The sequence below is a fragment of the Megalops cyprinoides genome, chromosome 20 (genome assembly GCF_013368585.1).
Source record: "Megalops cyprinoides isolate fMegCyp1 chromosome 20, fMegCyp1.pri, whole genome shotgun sequence".
NCBI classification, from domain to species: Eukaryota; Metazoa; Chordata; class Actinopteri; order Elopiformes; family Megalopidae; genus Megalops; species Megalops cyprinoides.
In genome coordinates, this window is record NC_050602.1 from 21,979,617 (window position 1) to 22,003,207 (window position 23,591).

Below are 23,591 nucleotides of genomic sequence, written 5' to 3' on the forward strand. Positions count from 1 at the left end.
CACTCTCTTAAGACTAAAGTTACTCTCTTAATCTGAAAAAACACTTTTTTTGACGTAGGGTTGCTGTGAGCCTTGTTTTAGACTGCGTATTGTTCAGAGCTTTGAAATTTTTCAGTGAAATGTTAACGGAAACAACACACCACTGACACAAACAGGTACATACACAGAAAAGTGGAAAGACGGGTTTCAACTGCGGGTTTCAAGTTGTTTTTCCCATTTCAATTTATTACCTAAAAAAGGAAACAAAAAAAAATCTCACAAGTCACACTGAAATGTATTGCTTGAGAAAAAAATATGTTTTATATTTATATATATATTTGGAAAATCATTTCCATTGTTCCACCAAAATAAAAACAAAAAAGGACATTGCATTACCCGTGGCTAGTTTTAGCCACCCTCTCCCATTTAGAAAAAAAAAAATACACTAAGAAATTTCACAGTTCACCATTTTGGTTTCAGAAATTAATACAGTCACACATGTGCTACACCGGTCTATAGCTAGAACATTGTAAATTGTATTTTGTCTTATCATTTTCACTGCATGGGTAAAAGAACAAGTAACGTACATGAGGTGGTGAGAACATGTAACTACCCCACCCACAAAGTCATTTGGAAATGCATCCGTCTTGCAGTATGCCCTTCTCATCAAAATGTTGACACCGAGAAGAGGCACTCAGAGAAGGTACATTTCACGTGTATCGGAAAATTTCACCTCAACTTTTGGGAGGAAACGGTCGTTTAAAATATCGTGTCCGAGGAGACAGGAAGTGCATAAGGTCAGCCGCACGTCCGCGCAACCACCCCTCCGTTTCAAGGGCATCTGGTTGTCACGGCGACGCAAACCGACGCTTTTGTAAATCCGTCCGCCCCTTTTCAGCTCGCTGGTGGCGGGACAGGGTGGGTTTTATTGTACAACACGGCATTTCGACAAAGACGGGAACAAGATGTCTTTAAACAGGAAAAACAGGAAGGCTGAGGAACAAGAGGATTTTGACTTTTGTACCAGAAAGAAAAAAAAAAACCAAAACACTCATTTTAACTTTCAGTGCTCAGTTCCGCTCTATCTCTCCACGCTCCTGACATCCCTCTGCACCCTCAGGGAATTATTTGTCCATATTTCAGCTTGCGGTAACAGTTTTAATCCTGCTCTCATTGCCAGGGTAGCAATTTAAGGCACAGAAGCCTTGATACAATCAAATGACTTTACTTGCTTGAGACACGGATGCCTAAATATGATGTGTGAGGGGTTATGTGACAATGCAAGACACCTGCTTCTGTAAATAATAATATTATTAATAATATAATGATGACAATGACAACAATAATCAAAAACTTCCCTACAACTCCTGTGTGTCATTTTGTGAAAGATAAGGCCACTTAACAAAAGATGTGGTTAACCTTCAGGAAGGTAATCTCTCACTGCAATCTGTGTGCAACTGTGGTTTCATCCTTCACTTTAAAAGAAAAAAAAAAATTTTGAAAAAGTGGAAGAGACTGCCAGGAAGATTCCCAGAATTCCACTCCTCTTGCGAACAACAATGGCCGAACACTTGAGGTCACAATCCATGCATCGCAGTTAACTGTTACAGTTCCGGAATGTTCGGCTGGAGAAAGATTGGTGTCCTGTCTTACTGCATTTCACTTGACCATTTGGGAAAGTTACAAAAATATACGGCAGGACAGTGCTAAATAACAAACACACACACACACATACACACACAAAAACTGACAGATAGCGACAGAAAGGCCCAAATATTTCAGATAATGCATGCAATCTCTCCTTTCTGCACCACTCTGGCATAGCCATACGTTCCTTTGTTTTTTTCCTGAGTTCAGGATCACTCACACTTTTACATGCAATGACAACTCCCTGTTCAAACCCCACCCCCTACCCCCCCAAACTATTTAGCAGCAGAATTCCTTAAACAATCCATCTGATATGTAAATGACAAAGTATCCAGAGGCACTGATCAGTTTAAAAACCATTTTAGCCTTTCTGTGTATGTGGATTTTTTTTTTATATATTCAACATGGACACATGACACTGCAGAACGGGCTCATGAGAATAAAGGCAGGGGTTTAACTGCAGTTCTAGGAGGAGATAGGGAACATGAGAAAGTGTATTTCCATCTATCCCAACTATGTACATCTGGGAGATGAGTGATTTTTTTTTGTCAGTGATGGGCAAAATAATTCTAAGTCCTCTAAATTGTCAGGTGTCTGAGTATTTGTATGCAAACTTCATGCTGGAAATTGACGAGATGAATGGATGAACCAATGAGCACAAGGAATGAATACCTCAGTTAACTCCTAATTTCAATGATGGCTTGAACGAAGCCATTGGGTTACCTTCTTTTTCAACCACAAGGTAACAAAGTAAATAAAAAAAAAATAGAGGTTTATGTCATTTATATCTAAATTCACAAGTCTACATTTTTTTTTCTAAAGCACTTTTATTAATTTCATCACCTATTAACCGATTTTACCTGTTAATGTCCAGCAGCTCTGTGGCTGCTGTTAAATACATCGAGATACCAAATAAACACGTTAATGGTCCTCTTTGTGTTATGTTTAGTACTTCCTCATTCCCCCTCAAGCCACAATGAAACCCAGCTGTCTTGGGGGGGAAAAAAAAAAAACAAAAGAATGTAAAAATGTGCAAAAACACGTTTTGTCCATTTTTGGAAAACCTGAATGCTTTGTGAACATTGCTACATATCTGTTTCCCAAAAAAAATACAAAAGGAAAAGGAACATACAAACAAAAAAAAACTTCAGCAATTTCCTTAATTCTGATTGGTGAATGAGAGACCTAAAATGCCCGTTTAAAAAGTTTAGGGGCTGTCCCAGAGGAGGCTTCTCCCCCCTGTCTGCAGCACAAACGCCTAAACATACAGTCCTGTTCAGATATCCACCACGGTTCAGACCAAAAAAAGAAAAAGAACAGCACTGAAGTCTGGAACCATACTCCACGTTGGAGAGTCAGTAAATGTTTCTGGGTCTTTTTTATACTTAGTTTTGGAGTCTTTCAAGGCCACCGCCGAAGTTCAAACACAATCAACCATTTTACGGTTTCCATATAGAGGCGTAACGCTAGAGTCAGTGCTGGGCTTTGCGGAGACGGGTGCCGGAAAGGCTTCGGCCCGTTCCCGCTCCTTCCTCTCGTCGCCCCTGTCGTCCATGGCTCCGCGCTCTCCCGCGCCCCCGTTACGCCATGACGAACTCGGAGGTCATGTCGGCCTTGACGTCCGGCTTCCACACGGAGTCCTCGAAGTCCAGGTCAAGGGAGGAGCCGTCGCTGGACAGGCTGCTGTTGCTGTTGCTGCGGCCAGACTTGCGGTTGGGCAGCCACTGGTAGGGCATGCGGGCGTCACGCCGGGCCTTCCGCCGCAGCCTCTTCTGCTCCATCAGCAGCTGCAGACGCTCCACCTTGCAGCGTGTCGCGCGGTTTTCCGTCTGCCGCAGGCGGTCACCTGTAGGGGATGAAGAAAGGGGAGACGGTTAGAGCCGGTTAGAGCCAGTCACAACCAGTCTAGGGCCAGGTCTACGGCCTGGTCTACAGCCCGGTCTAGGGCCAAGTCTCACTCTCACAGTAAAGCACTGCTCCTGCACACCAAGCTTCACAAACTTTATTTTTCAGTGATGGAAAGATGTGTGCGCTACCCCAAAACAGACGGAGACCTCCAAAATTAAGCCAACACTAAATCAGTGTTGTGGTAGTTAGGAGCAGGCCTTGTGACTGGAAGCCTCCTGGGTCGACCCCGAGGTGGAGCACCCTTGAGCGAGGCCCTTAACCTTTTACTACAGCTTGAGCAATCCAGGTTGGTATGTAAAAAATGCAAGCTGCATCAGAGGAGAGGATCTGCTAAACACAGAATCGTAAACGCAAGGTAAGGTAAATCAAAGTTCAGGAGGAGCCCAGACAGCCTTAAAATGTTGGGACATAAACAAAATGAGTCCCCAGCCTCTGCTGGCCTGGACTGGGTGTTCTGCCCGAACCGCCTGCCCCGCCTGCCCCGCCTGCCCCGCTGAGAAGGGGAAGCACTTGGCCAGCTAGCCCTTCCTAGCCAGCTTATCACTGTTACGAACGCTCGAGGCAGAGGTGCCCTTGAGATGCGTATCGGAGGTCTGAGGGACGAAACCAGGCAGGATGGGCGAGGGCTCTGCTGATAACCTGATCTCTGCGTGCAGCGCGGTGGGGGAGGTGGGGGCTCTGGGGGAGCGTCTGACGCGCTTGCCCTCAGATCAGAGCGTCACCGGAAGCACGTGCAGAAAACCACTTCTGCTGATTTCTAAATCGCTTTCGGCCCAGGCTCTTGATATGAATCGTTGAGAAAATTACAACTGTTTGAAGTCAGAGTGGTAAGGTTGTTCCCCCCCCGATTCTGAAGAGGATACAATGATCATAGCAGCAGAATGTGTGCCACTGCTGGGGTGTTTAAGAGAGGGGGCACACACAAACCTAGCCACATATCTCAACCCAGCTTTCATGAATATATTCAAGAGGCCAAGTGGAAGCACAAACAACTACAGCCTATTAACCAGCTTCATTAGTGTTGGTTCCAAAAATTAATAATGAAATATACATGCTAGTGCAGCCCCTGCCCTTTTCTCTCTCTCTCTCTCTCTCTCTCTCTGTGTGCCTCTCTCTCTCTGTCTGTCTGTCCCCCCCCGCCCCCCCCTCTCTCACACACACACACACACACACACACACACACACACACACACACACGTGCGCCTTCAACAGGGATTGATGACAAATATAGAAGGTCTATTGATTAAACAACCTTAGCCCCATTGCAGCCCTCCATCTCCATCTTGCACCAGAAAACGCGGGCCAATGGAAACAGAGCGGAGAGCTTACTTTCTGCCTCGATTTTTTTTATTACTGCATTTTGCATCCTGCTGCGCAAACCCCCCACGCTCCTCGCATGCGCCTAAACCGTTGCCTCATTCCCCCACCCCCCCCAACCCCCCCCACAATATTTACACTGCGTTATTGTTGCCTTCACCAACCATGCGCTGCTTAATTTATCGATGGGTATGAGTTTTTACACACTTAGCCTTGAAAGTATGCGCCATATAAGGACACAGGTCATGACTCACTGCTGAGGTAAAAAGCCAACAAGTAGGTGTAGCAAGCTGCAACGCAATTACTCAAGAGAACTGAATGTGAAAACCTAGAGCCTTTCCCTGTCCTGGAAAATGAATCCTCATCTATAAACTCCCATACACTATGATAACACCTCTGTTCCCCTAACCTCTCTCACAGCTCTCTGTCCCTCTTCATAAGGGGTGCCTGAATCACACAAACAGGGCTGTTTTTCCCTAAAAAAAAAAAAAAAAAAATTCCCCACCAGGATCCCCCGTCCTGACTGCCTGCACCGGATCTCCTGGCAGCGGCAGGCCCCGCTCACTTATTAACAGCAGTGTCACGGCCAGGCTGTTCCGATTACTGCGCCAGGCCCTCGAGGGATCCAGACTCTGTTTATTGCAGCCGGGGCTATTAATAGCGTGCAGATGAAGCACTCTACCCGGCCAGTCCGGCGCACACAGCCCCTTTCTTTAATGAACTCCAGGCTCACAAGAGCACCGGGCTGCAGACAGATTCCATAAACTGCGTTTGGCGATACCTGGGATCATAACATTGTCGCTCGGTATGTATCCAAGATGGCAGTTAGTATCCTTGTGTGTCGTCTCCCCCCCCCCCCCCCCCCCCAAAGCTACAGAGAATTCAAAACTGTTCTGGCAAGAAAGGGTTTAGCATTCCCTTTGAATCGTACTTCTTTTTACTTGAATTTGTATTTGGTTATGCACTCTGCAAATATTAAGAACTGTTAGGAATTCAGCAGGGGCACAAAAACTGACAGTGTTTGCCGTTAGAACTCATGACTAAAACAGCGTCTTTTTTAGACACATTAAATAAGGTTTCTGAGTCACTGTAACAGCTGTCTCGCAAAGCCCAAAATGTGCAGAACAGACGGTTGTTATACATGATATTCGTCTTTCTGATGAGATGTTAAAAACCTGAATCACTGAGGTCGTTCAAGTTCTTGTGGCATTTAAGGCAAACAGTTGGGTGGGGTTGTGCTGGGGGTTCCTCAATGTCCTGGCACCATGAGAAATGCTGACTGTGGTGAGAATTCAAAATGGCTGCCGTGTGCAACCCAGGTGGGTGCTACACAGTGCCAATATTTCACCCATTAGAGAAGGATGGAAGGCAGATACATAAATGCAATTGTTATTATTACTTGTTGCGGATTAAGCAAATGCCCAAGGCAAAAAGGAATCCAAAGACACACCCTGAAAACAGAAACCCCACCTCCCGAAAACATTCCCTTCCTCTATGCCTCTGTTTTATCCACCAGAGAGAGGGGGAGTGGGTCCTCAGGCGAGCTCGTCCCCTCTTGCCTGTAGGGCTCTGTCTGCTTCCCTCTCAGACTGCACGAACAAAGTCCCAGGGATCCTCGCTGAGCACTGCGGTACCCCCTCCCCTTCCCTCTGGCTCCTACAACACTTCCCTTATCGTGGCCTCCCTCAAAAAATAAATAATAAAAAAAAAGAACAGAGCTTGCCAAGTCATCAGTACCCCTGCGGTCGTAATCTCCTTCATTTGTACTGCTGCAGTTGTAATCTCTTCCCATATCCCCGTGTCATGTCTGCTTCACAACGTGTGTGTGTGTGTGTGTGTGTGTGTGCGCGTGCGCACACGCGCGCGTGGGGGGGGGGGGGGTTAACAGGACAGAGATGCAGAAACAGCACATTTGTGTGTCTGCATCATTTTCACGGGGTCTGCTTTACCTCACAGTGGTCCATGACACCCGTTCTTTCCTGTCTGCTTTGGCTCCAGCTCCTACAAAGGCTTCTGGAAAACTAAGGTCCTCTTTCTGTGGGGCCTGTTCTGCTACCCACCCAGGAACCCTACTTTCACCTGCCTGTTACACTCAGTGCTGTTCACCCCATGCTTGGGCAGTCACCCAGAAAAAGAGCTCAATGTTGCAACTTAGGTTAATGAGTCAAAGTCTGGCTCCCCCAGTGCTGAATCTGTTTTTTTCCTTTTTTTTCCCTTTTTTCTCTTCTCTTCAGAGGAAGAACCAGTTAATCTGTGTGCTGTAACTGGCCGGATATCAACAGCGGTTTCATGAATGGAGGCTTAGTGCCTGGTGTTTTTTTTTCTTGTCCCTCTCCTGCCTTCAGAAACTCAAAGCGCATTCTTTCCACACTCACGTTTCTGGGTAAATCTGGCTGTTTTACGGGGCGCTGGGGGGGGGGGGGGGTGGCAGGGGCTTTGGCACCTCTATCCACTACCATCCACTTCAATCCAGAAAATCCCCAAATCGCAACCTTGGTGTGAACTCAAATCTCAACCCACATGAGCCCAAAGGGGAATGAGGTAGGGGCATTGCCAGGCCTTCTGTGCTTTCCCCCACCCCCCCCTTCTAGATGGGTTTGCTGAAAAGCATCATGGGTCTGACCCCTGGAAAAGTCCACTAAGCAGACCTCAGACACTAGACAACAGCAAGTACACTGCCGCGGCTCTTTGCTTGTCATCTTTCTTGGTAGCAAAACTAGCTTTCACGCTGAAAACCTCACTGCCAAAAAATGAAGTGAAACTCAAGGTAAATAATGTCAAACGGGTGCCAACAGCTATCACTGCAGCCCTCGAAATGCAACACTTCTCTGTCAGACAAAGGAAGCAACACAGAGAAACAAGGAAATACAAGGAAATAACATGGAAAACTAAGTCGTTTTAGCTAAATATACGACAAACACAACTGATACAGGCAGAGTGCAACAGGGTGAGGGGCAGATTTGGGGTGGGGGTGAGGGTTTGGAGGGTCACTCACCGGTCGTCTTGCACATGCGGATCTGGCTCTGGCACTGCACCGTGGGCACGGAGGTAGCGTTGGCGCACAGGCCGGCGATGCCCTCGGCCGACGGGGAGAGGGGCGGGGAGGGCGGGGGCGAGGTGGGGCCGCACCGCGTCTGGCAGCGCAGCTGGGTGAGGGACGGGGGCACGCCCTGGTAGTGGCGGGTGGCGCTCAGGAGGTCGTTGAGGATCTGCAGGATGGTGCTGATGTCCCGTCTGGGGCGACCGCTGCTGTCCTGGCAGTTGGGGTGCAAAGTGCCTGTGGGAGAGGGGAAGGGTGGCAGAGATTTGGGGGTTTGTGGGTTAGAGGTTGAAACTTCACACTAAATACAGGAACTCTAAAACAACTCCATGTAAATGTAATGAAATGTAAATGTAAACTCTAAACAGTAAAAAAAAAAAAACACTCTAAAACCACTGCTACAGTTTTGTTACACTGTCCTAAGAGCTCAGAGAGGGCACAGGAGACAGGAAACCAGGATAGCGTGCGTATGATTCAGGGCACGAAAGGAACAACCCTCACCTGAGAAAGTCCCTGAGAAGACTCCGGGGGCGTGGCTGACGAAGCTTTCGATGACGGCGCCGGGTTTGCGGGACCGAGAGCTGGGGGCGGAGCTGCCAGAGGGGCTCTGTGTACGGCAGTCAATCTGTAACGAACAGAGACGGTTCTGAGTTCAGCTGGGTACGGTCTTACTACCCAACGAGAGGAAGGAGAGTGATGTAGCAAACCTCGCGTCTCATCAAAAAAAATTTAACACAATGCTTTAGACGTTACGGGGCAGACACAGAAGATGATCATCAACTAGGCATCAAAGAAAATGGTATACAAGTCATTATCAGTCTTTCTACCTTACATCACATTATTGCCATTTAGCAGACGCTCTTATCCAAAGCGACTTACATGGGTTGCAGTTTTACCCATTTATACAGCTGGATATTTACTGAGGTGGGTTAAGTACGGTTGCCAGCAATACACAGCATTTACTGCCGCCCCACACTCTTGCTTATGTAGGTCGGTGTCTGAGTGGGAAAGTCATTACGGCTCATTTTTAGGGCTGTTTCCTCCTCCCCTTTGAGTGCTGCAGTGGGACTGGGGGCTCACCTCCGGGCAGGAAGAGGCAGACGGGGGGCTCTGGGCGCCGGGGCACGGAGAGGAGGGGTGATGCGGGCGGGGCAGTCCGGAGGGGTGCGTGGAGGGCCGAGGAGGGGGCACGGACTGGGCTGTGGAAGGGGCGGGGTAGGAGGGGGGCACCATACGGGTTTGGGCCGTGCCAGCAGCGGCAGCGGGGAAGGCAGGCGAGCCCGTGGGGGAAGCCGGGACGCGGTGCAGGTGGGGGGGCACCCGGACGTGCCCGCTGCCGCTCCCGGGCACCCCCACGGACGCCCCCGTCGCGCTTGCCCCCGCCCCGCCCCGGGCGATGAGGTGCCGGTGGTGCAGCTGCTGCCCGCCGGACTGCTGCGCAGCCAGCTGCAGCTGGACGAACATCATGTGATCTCCCACACGCAAGGCCAGGGTCAGCGGAGACCGCCCAGACAGGAAGTCACTGACCTGCGCACAGGAAGCGGGGGGGGGGGGGGACAGAGAGAGAGAGAGAAGAGAACTGATTAATCCCTTTGTTGCATCTACTCACACACAGGCGTGAAGGGTCTGAAAACAGCACTGCTATCTAAAGGCTGAAAATGAATCATACTTGGAAACACTGTCCTGTGGACTAGTCATCACTGATATAACACTGTCTGGCAGCCTGATCATCAAAGTGGAGGATCGTTTCATATTCAGGCAGGTTCTGCAACATTTGGCGTCAGCCCCCAGCCGGAGAAGTTAGCCCCGCTCAGCCGCTTTAAATTTATCACATATACCCAATGGTTTTGGGTTTAGCCCCTGCAGAATGGGGTGCTGTTCATTAAAACACAGCGTGAGTTGGTAGGGGGGTGTGGAGGGAATGGTGGACCTCTCTCATTCAGGACAACAAAAATGCACAAGAGGACTATACCACCACTAATAATCACATTACATTATCCATCTCACTGAACTAAACAGAACTGAGGCCACAGCTCATGGGGGGACCAGGTGACTGTCAAATCAACTGACAAAAGCCTTCCATTTGTTCAAGGTCTGTCATTCCAGTGCCGCTTCGCACATTTAACCGCAAACCGAGCGGCGACATGGAACAGATCAAACTGAAATAAGCCGACATCAGCAAGCTGTGCAGGCCGCTCGAGAGAGAGACGAGAGAGAGGAGAGAGAATGAGGACGTCACCGCGGCGAAGTAGGGGACAGGGCTGAGAGCGGGGGAGAGAGGGAGGGAGAGAGAGAGAGAGAGAGAGAGAGAACCCTTCGCCGCGGATCGATAATCCCTTGCTGCACACGCGTGCATGCTGACCTCCCACTGACCCCGATAGACGGCCCCTTTCACTCGGGACGCAGGCACTGATTCCCCCTCACGACAACAATACAAAGGTCACCTGTGAGTCAGCTGCGAGCGGGGGCAGGTCGCCACGGCGTCCCAGAGTGACAGCTGTCAGGGGAGAGACCGGGTGCCCCTGACTGCTGATCACCTCGGGGGGGGGGGGGTTTGCGGGGGCTTGGGCTAGCACCGTAATACATTACCCTTTCAATCCCCCGAATCGCTTTTCTGCCTCACCATCCCACACGTTTCTCTCACCACAGGAGAGTAAAGGTCAATGTACAGCACAAGCGAGGCTCAGCTCCACATAGGTAGGTCACCCACAGAGGGACACCCCCTTTCTGACGAGGGCAGGCTTCCTCTGCTGGGTGTCCATCACCGATACCAGAAGGAACGCCGCAATGCTGGTGGGCTGTTTTGGTAGCCACGTCGTCAGATCCACGCTCAACTCCCCAGGGCTGCATATACATTAATGTGCACAGGCTGTACCAACCCAGCAAAGCACACCACCCCCTCCCGTTCCTTGCCATAACGATTAGCATGGAACGCTCCAGCCTACAAAGAGTAGCTTGACAGATCACGGCAGCAGACGTAAGTCGTGGAAGCATATCGCAGAGCCTCCCCACCCCCCCCCCCCCCCCCCCCCACTCCAGCTTTGGGAACAAACCCACCATCATGTCTGACTCACACAACACCCACCTCATCTACATTATGTAAAGAGAGAGCAGAGAAGGTCGGGTCTGATTTCCTGCCTGAGAGGCAACTCGGTCTCCGGCGTTCACTCCGCTCTAATCTCGGTTTCTGCCTTCCTGTGACCCTTTCTCCCTCCGTCACTCATCCCGTTTGCCTCCATCCTTCCGCTCTCCGTTTCTCAATCTTTCAATTTGCCCGTTCCTGGCCACCCGTTGCCCTTTCAATAAAACTAATTACTACTTCGGTCAGTCTCTCGCCACCGTTCCTCTGTGCTGCGAGTTGCAAAAGCACTCAGCTGTGAGTGAAACGTGTTAATACACAGCTGGACGACAATGTCAAACCAACACACTTTTAACTACCGGGTGTCGACCAAGCGGTCAAAGCACGGCAAATCCCCTCTGGTTTCAACGAACCCGGAGGACAGAGTGTCTGTTAGGTCACAGGAAGGAAAGCCGGCTCTTTCTCTGACAGGAGGCTGCAGCTGGCATGCAGATAAGAGAGAGCACGGTAAAAGGAGACTGGCAGTGGGGGATGGTCGCGCGCACGCTTGTGTGTGTGTGTGTGTGTGTGTGTGTGTGTGTGTGTAGGGGGGGGGGGGGGGGGGCTGTCAGAACACAGAGCTCTGTTGCTGATGAAATGCTCAGTGATAGCGAACCCCTTAACTGCGGGGCCTGACAGCTTTATTTATTGGGGTCCCTGCGGTTCAAGGAACTCATTTGCAGATGCTGTTCCTTGATGCAGTGGGGGGGAAGAAGAAAAAAAAAAAAAGAGAGAAGGAGCAAAGAAGGGGGCAGGGGGTAGAAGTGGACGACAACTAAGAGGGAAACAGAACAGGAGCCATGGAGCGGGAGGAGTGAGTGCGATAGGAGGGTACGCCACTGAGAGGATAGATCTCCTTTGTAACGCTCCAGTTACCTCACATGGAGGCTGCCTGATCAGATAATGAATTCTGTGTACCACCCCACACGACACCACACCTTCAACAGTCCAGTCACGACGCTCGGTGTGCACTTCAATCGCACAGGCAGACGCCCAACATAAAGAGAACAGTCTGCACAAAAACAGTTCGCTATTTAAATAGTCTTGATTGCCTCAATGTGGGGCATGGGGGGGGGGGGGGGACCAGCAAAGCGATCCTCTGCAATGTAGGACCATGTGACGTGCTTCGAGTCTTGCTTACAGCTTTGTGAAATCCGTGCTCCACTTGAGCAGATTAGCAGCGCACCGGCGTTGGGCACATGTGGCAGCCCGTGGGATCAGGAAGATCAGAGACAAGGTGTTCCCGAGCGCGGGGACTGCACTGCAGTGACCCCCCCCCCCCCCCAACTCGCTGGCTCGCTTCCTGCCCGGACTCAGCGCTGCCCTCGCAGTGTCCTCGCACAACGCGTAGCAACCCGTGCGGCCCGCGTCGCCAAGAAACCCCCGACCCACTCAGGCCGTCTACACACGCCCTGCCCCAGCTGTCTGTCTTTTCTCATTCATTCAGCACCAAGCCTTGGACCCCCTGAGCAGGTGTGTGTGTGTGTGTGTGTGTGTGTGTGTGTGTGCGTGTGTGTGTGTCGGGAGGGGAACAACAGAGAGGGGGCCGCCAGGGGGTGGGGCTCAAACATGAGATGGCATAACTGTCTGACGGGATGCTTAAAGCCAGAACAACAGCGATTTAACAGCCTTCAAAGGTGGCCGGGCGGTGCGTGACACTCGCCCCTCTCTCAGCTCCAGAAACCGGCAGGTTACTCAGAGGGGGGGCGGATGCAGGGCCCACCGCCGACCTGCCTTTGTGACGTCTCTACCACTGTACCTTTCTTTGTGGGGCGCGTGAGCTGCTACAGTTTGGCGACCGAGTCATCAAACAACAGCTGTGTATTTTGAGGGGGTGGAGGTTTTAACAGGGGGGGATTAGACGCCTGTTTCCTCATCCCTGGCTGTTTGCTTTAGAGCTGGTTTCTCAGCAGGTGGGGTGTTTTTTTTTTTTTCTTTCTTTCTGGGAGAACAGACTCTTGGTTTACAGCCATTGAGCTGGGACAAAGCTGGTAGAGGGCCTGTTGGTGTAGCTTGGCTACATGAAAGCCACCAACGGACAAACAAGCAAACAACGCTATGTAAGCAGAAAGCCACGGGATTACTCTCTGCCTCCAGCCAAAATCCCACAATTCTTGTTTGGGTTGTGTGCAAACATGCACACAGAAAAGCAAACCCCCCCCCCCTTCCCCAGAACAGTCACACTCCTTGCCCACATTATTTATTTACAGACCTCACAGAGCCCACAAGCTTTGTGTTAGCAGAATATCTGCATTTGGCCTCTCCTTCTTCCTCATTGCGTGAAAAACTGGAACAAAACATCTGGACCAGAGTTCAGATCTTGTGCTCAATTTCCCCGTCTCATTCTTTGAGTTCCATTCACCTAAAGTGATGGCTTGGTGTTCTACTCTGTACACGAAATGTTAGGTGGGTGGTCACATTGTAGAGCTGAACTACAAAAACCAGACAGACATGGCTTTTGTTTCTGAACTCCTTTATAGGTTTAAATTGTCACATTTGTCAGCATCTCTGACAAAGAAGCAGGTGTGAGACCTGCAACAAGGTCAAAACAGAGATCTCTGTAGACATTAGGACTTTTTTAATCATGTCATCTGATGCAATGGCAAAGGAGAACAAAGACCAGACCACAAGCAGGATACAGACCGGCCCTGAAAACCACACTGGATTCAAATTTCGGCCAGTTTGAGAGCAGTGCAGCGGAAATGGCCACAGCGATAATTACCAAAGGTTCCCTTTTCATAAAACACTTAATATGTCGCTAGAGTGGAAATTGGAAACGGATCCGTCCCTGTGGACCGGTCTCGTGGGCTTCAGTTACGGTGCTGAGTATTTTGAACGGCCAATGAGGTGTGGCTGTCGGACACGTTTGGCCCGGGACCCTCCCAGACACAGCACCTGACCGGATCAGGACCACCACTGCAGAGGAGAGGAGTCAATCACACGGCCGACCCACAATGTTCCAGAGTGCTCCCCCACCAGCCCCCAGCAGCGCCATTTTTGAGGGGGGGTAAAAAACCATCCGTCGTGAAAGCAGACACCCTGAAGAGCTCTAAAGCATGCTAATCGATTCCCCAGCCTTCCTGTGTTGTAGGCAATGGCCTCATTTATTTTTTTAGCATCACAAAGACACGCGCATAGACACACACACACACGCACGCACGCAAGAACATTGCTCTCTCCTCAGTATAACCTCAACATAAGTCCTAAACAAACACGCAGTGCAATGTACCGCACGGATTGAACAGACTGTTCCGTAATTTCTGTCCATTCATGAGAAGCCTGCTGCCCACCAGGAAGCGGAATCACAAAGGCAGAGAATACTGCTCGTTCCCGAACCGTCACGCCTGCTACTTGACCCTTATAGTCACTCCTCTGTCCCGTTAGCTGTGTGAGGGGCATGACTAATCAGACAATGGGAAACCACCAGAACAATGGCTCAATGGCTTTTGTTTGCTGACTGTATTTTGTTTAACCCCCCCCCCTCACCCCTCCCCCCTCCCCTTGGAAAAAGCAGTCACATGGCGTGGCATAGCAGGGGGCAAGACACACAATGAAAGAAGCATGCTTCCTGTCCACCCCACCCCCCCATGCAAACACAAATGCGTCCCCTCCCCCCAAAACACACACAATCATCTGTTGTCACAGACGCTACGCTGTAAGCTCATACAACAAAGACGGGACTTCCAGGTTAAAAATATCTACAGGAAACCAGCTGTACGTTGCTCTGAAGCCACACGTTATCCGCGCTTACGAAATCTTTTTCCCCCCACTTCCTTGCCGGCGCTTCAAAAGGGTCAGACAAACTGTCTAGACTTTAAAGAAATTAAATGGCTACATCTGTTGCACATTCGCGTAAGATTACATCTGTCTGACAATCGTTTCTCATCCTCAAAAATCTTTTCACGGGAGAGAGGTTCTGAATTTCCATAAATAACAGCCATGAATGTGCCCCTGAAATCAGATTTAAAACTCAAATACCTCCAGCCCATAATCGAGGGAAATATCAACAACAACCACTTAATACATACTGGTTGTACAACGTGTAGGTTATATGTACGGGTAATCTGTGAATATAACCAAAAATTCCATCAATCAATAGCTTTTTTATAGTGTGTACTGCATCTAAAAGGCGTACATCTGCTGATTTGTGCCTTCCCTTACACGTCACTATAAATACAAAACAATACAAGCTGTAGTTATACAAAGCTGCTCAAAATTAAAAAAAAGAGCTGCGAAAATCAGTCACGGCAACTGCTGAAAAGTCACATTTCTCAATCCCCCGAGAGGATGTGAGGGAGTGGGCACCGCCGGGGTTAAAATAGAAACGCGACTCGGCTCTACACCTTTCCTGGAAATCCTCGCTGATCGGCTCGGCTGTCTCGCTGCAGCTCAAACCGCACACACGCTCTGGCATGGGGGCGGATTTCACAGAGGAAGGTCGGAATGACGCAAATGTGGGGCGGGGCCGCCGCCCGGGCTTGCCTCACCTCGCGCTTCCAGCTCCGCACAGGCGTTGCCGGGGAGACTGGAGAGAGTCGTTCTAAATACGCAGCTCCCTTCCCCGAGCCAAAAAAGAGCTTCCACGTCGGATTTCGTGAGCTGGTAGATAAGAGCCCACAGAAGCAGCTTGCAAAGCCCGCTGCTTATCCCGGCCTTGCTTAACGCCTCACTCCCTAACAACCCTGCCCCCCCTTCCCCTCCCTCCCCACTCACATGTAAATTTAACAGTCACACTTATTAGCCTGCTGAGAACACGACCTCGCTGACTCAGGTGTTAAAAAAGCCTGAACACGAACCTAGCGCTAACCAAATTAATGCAAAAGGCTGGTTCACAGCACCACTGAAATATACATTAAATACAGAATGGCCAGTACCCCCCCCACCCACCCCCAGACAGAGAAACCTGCCATCTGTGCAATTAATTGAGGCTCTAGCTCATGCATATAAGCACACAATGAGTCAGCTACAACATAATTTCCAGCCTAACACCATCACAAGGTACACCTATGACAGCACTGCAGCCTTCACTCCCAAGCCAGGCAGACAAAGTTTTCTTCCATTATAATTCAGTTTCATCCTGATGGCCCCGAGTACCCCATTTACTTCACTCAAGGACACCTACAGATCCTCCATTCCCCACCAGAGCAACATACCCTGCACAATTCAGTTTAAGTACAGCATGCAACAAATCATCTCTCACCTGTGTTTCTGTCAAACTCTCCAAAGCCTGCATTACGGACTGTTCGGGTCTAGACGCTTGGGACTTTGTAGGGAAGAAAAACGACAGAAAGAAACAGGTAAATAAACAGTGAAACAGCGATGCAATTTTGGAATATTCCTGCATTTGCTGTCATTAACATGGGATTGAAAAATTAAAGGAATGATAAAACATCACATATGCTAATAATGAAACCAGCTGATTTCTGGAAACTGAGGGATGGAAACAGACTGCTAAGCCTCCCTCCTTCAGTTCTCAGAAATCCAACACCTGATTTTCATCTGTTATGGTCTCATTCCTGTAGGCTTCTTCAGGATATACACGGCGAAAGTGAAGAATCCTCACCATTAATCCTGCTTCCACTGTTGGGACCAGTGTTAACTTGCTCCCATCAGAGATTCCAAAGTCTTGGAGTTTTCCTGAATTTAAGGGCCTGGGGGAAGAGCAGCAGAACACATTACACATACATTTACTTAAAACCAACAAAAAAGTAACATTATTCATGAAAGGTGTTCATGCAGCATGAGTTTTAACTTTATAATGAAACAAAATACACCACAGCTGCATTCCACTTCAGATTTCCTCTCTGGGACATTTTGTCTCTCTTTGTCTTCTGCAGACATCACTCCAGTTTTTTTTGCAAAAGCGGTGCATAATGTTCTTTGTGAACATTAGGAAGGAAATGTCCCACACAACAAAGAGGATGGGCTTAATGTTAAAAGCAGTTTGCTTTACTTGTGTGACTATCAGTAACTAGACTCATAACTAGACTCATCATGATCTGATGCCAAGCACTATAAACAATTAGTACCTGATCACACTCCTGCAACACAATCAATGCGGTCCTCAACAATGACAACTATTTTACGTTTTAATAAAATGGTCCTTACCATCACATGTCCACCTTAGAATGTATGGAAATTATTATACCGCGTAGTGTTGTGCACATTTGAGATACAACCATAAATGAGTCAAAAGTGTTCGTTACGATTCAGCAACGGGTCGTTGTTTCTGAGGGTTAAATGCATCTTTTATTGCGTAACTGGACCTTCCTTGGTGTTACGATGTATTTTGCGAGCGAACTATGGAGGCGAAAAGGCCAGTGACATCAGAGAACCAGTAGAGGTGACCGTAAACATTACCACCAGTGCAGTTTCATGCATAGCGCAGAACATGACTCAAATTACACGTTTGTCACATAAGACACCTGGTCGAAACTATAACTTTATGACGGAGTTTCACTGAGTGCAGGGAAATTGTTAACTGTCAACAAAGGTGCGGAAGCCAACTCAAGAACATGGGCATTTAGCACGAATGCTTCACTGTCTCTATAGCTAATGTGTGAAAGAGCGCTATGCTTAACACGCTTCTTGTGTTGTGAGAAGCAATGGTTACTTGAGTAGCCGGGTGGGTCCAAATTACATGTTAATTCAAACGCATTTTAACATCCGAAATCGTTTAAATGCAAAAGACACACAAATCACAGAGTGATGTCATCTCCGAATGAACAAAAGCAACACAAAGCATTGCCCGAGGCCCCATTTTGGAAGAGAGGAAGATTTTAAAAAGTTACTGGTTTTAACGGATGATGTCGTTAGATATGATTTGGGGGACTTTGAAATGTAGTGCTGTTGACATAAAACAACGTGACGGTGAAGCGTTCACAAGAAACAAAGGAAACCCTGTTTACCGAGCACCAAAGCTGATTAACTTACTCCGATTATCTGCTGAAAAGAACATTTCAATTTAGAAAATCATTCACTAATTGTCGGGGTACGGAAAAGGCGTGACAAATTACGTGTCAGGTACAGTTACAATCATTTCCGTGAGCACACATGTAGTTAGCAAAACGCTACTGTATCCCAAAATGGTCTCGAATGTGTAGGAGTAGCTAAATTTGCAAAGCACGGATTTGTTCTGCGGAGACGGTCCTGTCGACGAAAATGTACGAACTGTGTCAGTTCAAGTGCCACGGGCAGGCGCACGGAGTGTTCGACGTTAAAAATGAATACGGTACTGCAAACTTTTGCAGGACCTGATCTCTCAGGAGGGGTACGTCTCACCTCGCCCCGTTTAACCTCCCCGGCACCCCACCCCTCTCTCCTTGCTAAACTGGAATGTAGCATATGCAAACACATCGCCACCCTCCCCCCAGCGAAACACCCCGACGTATCATCTCAACACATTTTTAATTAAGCTGCTTAGAAAGCAGGCGGGGGAAACTAAGTCCGGCTGTCAGCCCGACGCTCGAACACAGCACACGCATTCAGCTAACACTCTACACAATAGAGGGTTTCCCTACATTTAATCGCAGTGTTAGTTAGTTAGACAATTCGCTACTGCTGAAGCACTTGAATGATAGCGGCTAAGGTACTAGTTACTGGCTAAACTGACCAAACTGACTTGCAGCAAGCTACCTAGTCACTAAAATCACATCATTACAACAACTGCAACAGAAATGTATTGTCGTGCCGGGTGATATTCAAAATAAACTCCAACATATGTAAAACTTGTAAAATGTCGAACAGTGATTACCTAGGCTGCACATCAAATTTATAAGAAAGCTTTTAACATCTTAACACGCTGCTAGCTATGCCTTCTAGCCAGCTGTTTAGTACAGGACGGTGGACGTGGTTCTAAAAAAATGCAAAAGTAAGTTCGTGAGCGGTGGATGTATGCACGGTTACTTACGTTTCCTTGTGTAGCAGAGCGAGTCGTTCCTTGGGAACTCTGAGCCGTTGCGAGAGCCTTCGTTTCAGTCCTTCCACCGTCTCTTCCAGCGGAAGGGAGAGCTCGAAACGGGTACCGGTTGTAGACTGGATCTGCAAATTCATGGAGGGCTCGCTGGGGACGACCTCACAAGACGCAGTTGCGCGGCTGGGGCAGGTCCGGGTGCTGGGATGTTGGTCCATTCGACGATGGTCTGTTTGTAAGGGACAGAAGGCGCAACTAGCTAATCTGGGTCGGAGTGACTGCGGTTGTATCGTAGCGTTCGCTGTTAAAGGAAACCTTCAAATTACGCTGTTAAAGTTAGCTACGTAGACTACCTATGTTACTAGTTCAGTCCAGACAGACAACGCTTCCTTTATTTGGTTCCTTAAAATAAGAGGATCTGTCCGATCCCTTTTCTGTAAAGGCAAAATAAACAATGAGTCTTCCGTCTTTCCCGTTATTTTATGAAAGTATTTCCGGAATGAGCCGAGGTCCTGATTTTCAGTTTATTATAGCAATTGGTTATTTATTTGTCCTTCGGTAGCTAGGTCAAAGAATGCTTTGTAAGCCCTGGTCCAAACAAAATGTTTCCGTTTCCAATGCTAGCCAGCTAGCAACATGAGTGGATCTTTGACAGTAGCTTTATAGCTAACATTAACTAGCTTGTTAGCTTACTAACAATAGAGGCTATATTACAAGACCCACAAAGCAAGCATTACTCCAGCTATGAATTTCGCTTGCAGATTAAATTCCATATGGTGTAATAAGGGCAAAGGAAATTAGTATTTTAAATAATTATCAGAATTGCAAATCCTATAGTTGTAAGTTTCGTTTTGCGAGCTACTGATTAATACTACAGCCTGCCAATGCCTTGCAAAGATAATGTCCTCGGTCCTTTGGCCATGCTCAGCTCAAGCAGAATCAACGACACTAGTGCAAATGTTACAAAGCTTTGCTCTTAGACATCAATAAGACACTCCCACAGTCCCGGGGCATTCAGACCTATCAGCAGCGGCGAAAGGCGTGGAGATTGATAGCTTTACCCTATCAGAAACGCGCTCACGCCACCCACGTGGGAAACGACTCCACCCTTTTATTTCTCCCACGCCATCTTTGCCTGAGGAACCAATCAGCTGCGAGAACCCGGGGCTCCACACGCCAAGCGATAACGATGGTTCCTGCCCACTCAGACCATTCATAATGTATTGGAACCGCATACGACGGTCCAGGACAATCGGATAGCAAGCCGTTCGGGGTTTTTCCCCTCCCAAATACATCATTTTATAGATATGGAAAATAAAAAAGAGTAAATTAAGTAAAGCATTGTTTCTGACTATTTATCAGCTGAATATTTTTCTCGATTTAATTGACACGTTTTAGTCTGCCGGCTTAATTTCCTATTCTGCATCTTCCTGAGCTCAATGTGTTCCCTGTCTGAAAAGAGAAATTAATGCGGAAAACATTTTGATTCTAGCTTGCTGAATTGTCAGCTGTAATTAACAGCAAGACGGGCATTTTATTTGCTTTCATAACATAACTGTAAATGAAGGCCTATTGCAAAGTTCAAAATGTGCGAGTTCATAATCACTCGCACATTTTTATCACATCTAGTCTGTTGCAACCAAATTCCTAGAATTCATGTTTTGTGTGGCCGGTGGTAAACGATGTATGGCTCCGCACCTTTAAGACACAATTTCTTTCTATTACTTCTTTTTTATATATAGGCTAATATTATCGCAAGAATCTCATGCCGAGGGACCCGCTGATGCCAGCTAGGTACATTATTATAGATAACCGGGTAGCCGTCGTGTCTGGCACATTTTGTATGAGAACACAATGAAAACCATTCTCACGAATGCAAGTGAAACATCAGTTCAATCCCGAAAATGTTTAGCCGGTTTTGTATTTTAAAGTTCATTTCGCCCCCTTGCGTCGACAGTAAGTATTGCACCAAGCCCTACAGACTTAGTGCCTCCGGTCTCCAAGTGAAACACGAAGGTATAGTAATAATTGTGTTAGCGTTTACCCTCTGCTGTACCGGGGTAGCAACAATGTTATCACCGCACTGATTTATAACCGGGAGGAGGGTTCAGTCACATTTCGGACGTGCTTCTAAGTGAAGAAGTGCAATTCCACCTCCATCGTGTCTACGGATTTCATTTGAACATAGATACCCTGCCTGTTCGGTATCGGTTCACAGCAGATGTTGCACAGATCCAGAACTCTTCGTATCGGTCTGAACTGCCAGATAGTGGGCACAGACTATTAAAAGGAAAAACTAATGCATGCCTTGGTGTGTGCATGTATCTAACATAAAGCTCCATTCGGAGAAGAGCCTCATGAATAAGTCAATTCCCTTTTCCAGCTCATCGAGCTGCATTTGACGCACGACTAGACAACACAATTACTTTTCGTGTCCTCCAAATGCTAGATGTCTGTTTTGCGTTACGCGTATGTGCGTTCAAACACCCGAAAAGGGAGAAGTCGCAGTTACGAAACGCCCGAAAGTGACAAAGGGGATTCGTCGCGCCGCGTGTGTCATTACACATCCTGCTCTTTATGACCACACCGGCTCAAAGCGACCACAGCTGCTTTGTGATTCATAATTTCAGGAATTTCTTGTTTTTTTGTTGTTGTTTTTTTTACAGTACTGACACTGTCAAAGCGTTTTCCACTTAGCGCCACTGACAGGCAATACCGCATGGAATCTGCAGGGATCCCTTCGCATTGTGCTGTGAAACGGTTGTACAAATAAGGACTTCGAATGATCTACGTCATTCGTCCAATGCATTCGTCAAGCGGAGAAGTTCCAGCTTGTCACGTGGTGACTAAAGTTTAAAGTTTAAAAATTTTATATACAGGCTACACTGATTCATGAATCCTGCAGATCACGGCGTATAATTAAAGAAGCATTCTAATTAGCAGTTACGCTTATAAACCCCGACTTGAAACAACCTGTCTGTTCGTCATTCACGCACGGATATACACCGCTCCACTCCTGTTCGCTTTCTCCTTGTGCATTGCAGAGTTTGTGTCTAACAGCTACGTATACATTCTAGAAGCATTGTGGTATGACAACTCTATTACCCTCGACAGTGCACTCATAATATATTCGAACTTTAAGCAAATGGTCCAAATAACCTTGGACCAACACTTTTAGAAATAAAAACATGGTTTTTATGGTGATATCATAATATATATAGATATAAAAAAGTCCAAATTCAACTTACCAAATAATTGTGGTAAATTCCTTTAAAAAAGAACTTCGGCTGTGCTTGCTTTTCCCGACAAATGTCCACAGTTCAGTTAGTAAATTCCGAAGTTGGCGATGACTTAACGTTACCGATAAGCAAAACCCGACGTGTGGTTACACACACATGCAGATTATTTGACTTGTGCCACAATTTAACCAATTGTGTACAGTTATTTTGTATTCCGCGTGTTCAACAAAGTGCACTCCAGTTATGCCCAAGAGGTCCCAGGCTAACGTTGTGCCACGGCGTCTTTTCCCAGTCTTAAGTGCTACTCTTGGGATGGAACACCGCTTAACTGAGCTCCTCTAGATCTGGGTGGAGAGTTTTGTGATTGCGAAGTCAGCGTGTCATTTAAGGAAGCCACGGGATTCCTCTGACTGGCAGACACTGCCCGATTTCCTGCTGAAAGACCAACAAGGAATTTGCGTGTGTAACACACTAAATCATTCGCTTGATGAAGTGCGTTTTAAGTGGTGTCGACATAAAGCCCACTAAGCGCTAGAGAAACGTTGACACCATTTGAATTAGGCTGCTCAACGAATTTATCTACAATTTTATCATTCAAAACAAAATACGCCAATGGAACTAATTAACGTATTTATGCTGCGTTGAAGGTATAGCAGTAGCCTATTGACAGCAGAATTCCCTACAGTAACAAAAATAACTGGTCATAATGTGAGACTGACAATCAGTTGCACTAACTATACCTTCATTTAAGCCAAACGATCTGTCTTTGTTGCTGATTTAACTCTAATTCTCAACGTCTTCCCAAGAACGACCTTAAGAAATAAAAGGAAGCTATTGCTTCTGAAGAACAGTACGTTGTGCTATGACGACAGAAAAATAATGAAATGAGAAGGAAGAAGCAATCACCTGGCAACGATAGCAGGAAAATAAAAGTCACTAGCTCATTACATAAAGACAGGGGCACACAGTCCTTACAGACGTGCTTGTTTCATGAATAGATGGAGGTCAGATTGTTACACCGCTTTCAGGAACGCTATTATCAGGTGACAGCAGATATAATTAGTAACTCATTGTCTGTCTGATGCCTTTGTAATGCCTTTAAAATGAAATATTCACAGTGTGGCCAAAGGGCGAGGATACTGTACGTTAAGTGGCGATAAACTAACATTGGATGAAAAGAAATTATAGTAAAACATGTAGTCTGTCATCCCATAATCCTAACTCCAATACTATAGAAATTCTAAACCTCTAAAAATATGTTTGCGCTTAATTGAGGTAAAATCTAAGAAACAAACATAAAAATGTGCTGTGAGTTGGATCAACACTTAGGAGCTTTTTAGCTTTTGCCAAGAATAGATTACATAAAAATGTCTTGTGAAGGGACTACAAAATCAATTCTTTTTAATAATTCTATGTTGGTCATGAAAATTT

General features: G+C 47.4%; 1 protein-coding gene across 1 annotated transcript; it reads right to left on the bottom strand.

Moving 5' to 3' along the window:
* Positions 1-2,570: 2,570 nt before the first annotated feature.
* LOC118796007 (midnolin-like) lies at positions 2,571-22,969 on the bottom strand. Its single transcript, XM_036554840.1, has 9 exons — positions 22,901-22,969; positions 22,170-22,595; positions 18,919-19,150; positions 16,573-16,660; positions 16,210-16,272; positions 8,972-9,418; positions 8,393-8,516; positions 7,847-8,128; positions 2,571-3,472 (listed from the first exon to the last, which is right to left on the bottom strand). The coding sequence occupies exons 3-9, from the start codon at positions 19,137-19,139 to the stop codon at positions 3,207-3,209; spliced, it is 1,491 nt and encodes a 496-aa protein (XP_036410733.1). The 5' UTR covers positions 19,140-19,150; positions 22,170-22,595; positions 22,901-22,969; the 3' UTR covers positions 2,571-3,206.
* Between the last annotated feature and the right edge of the window lie 622 nt (positions 22,970-23,591).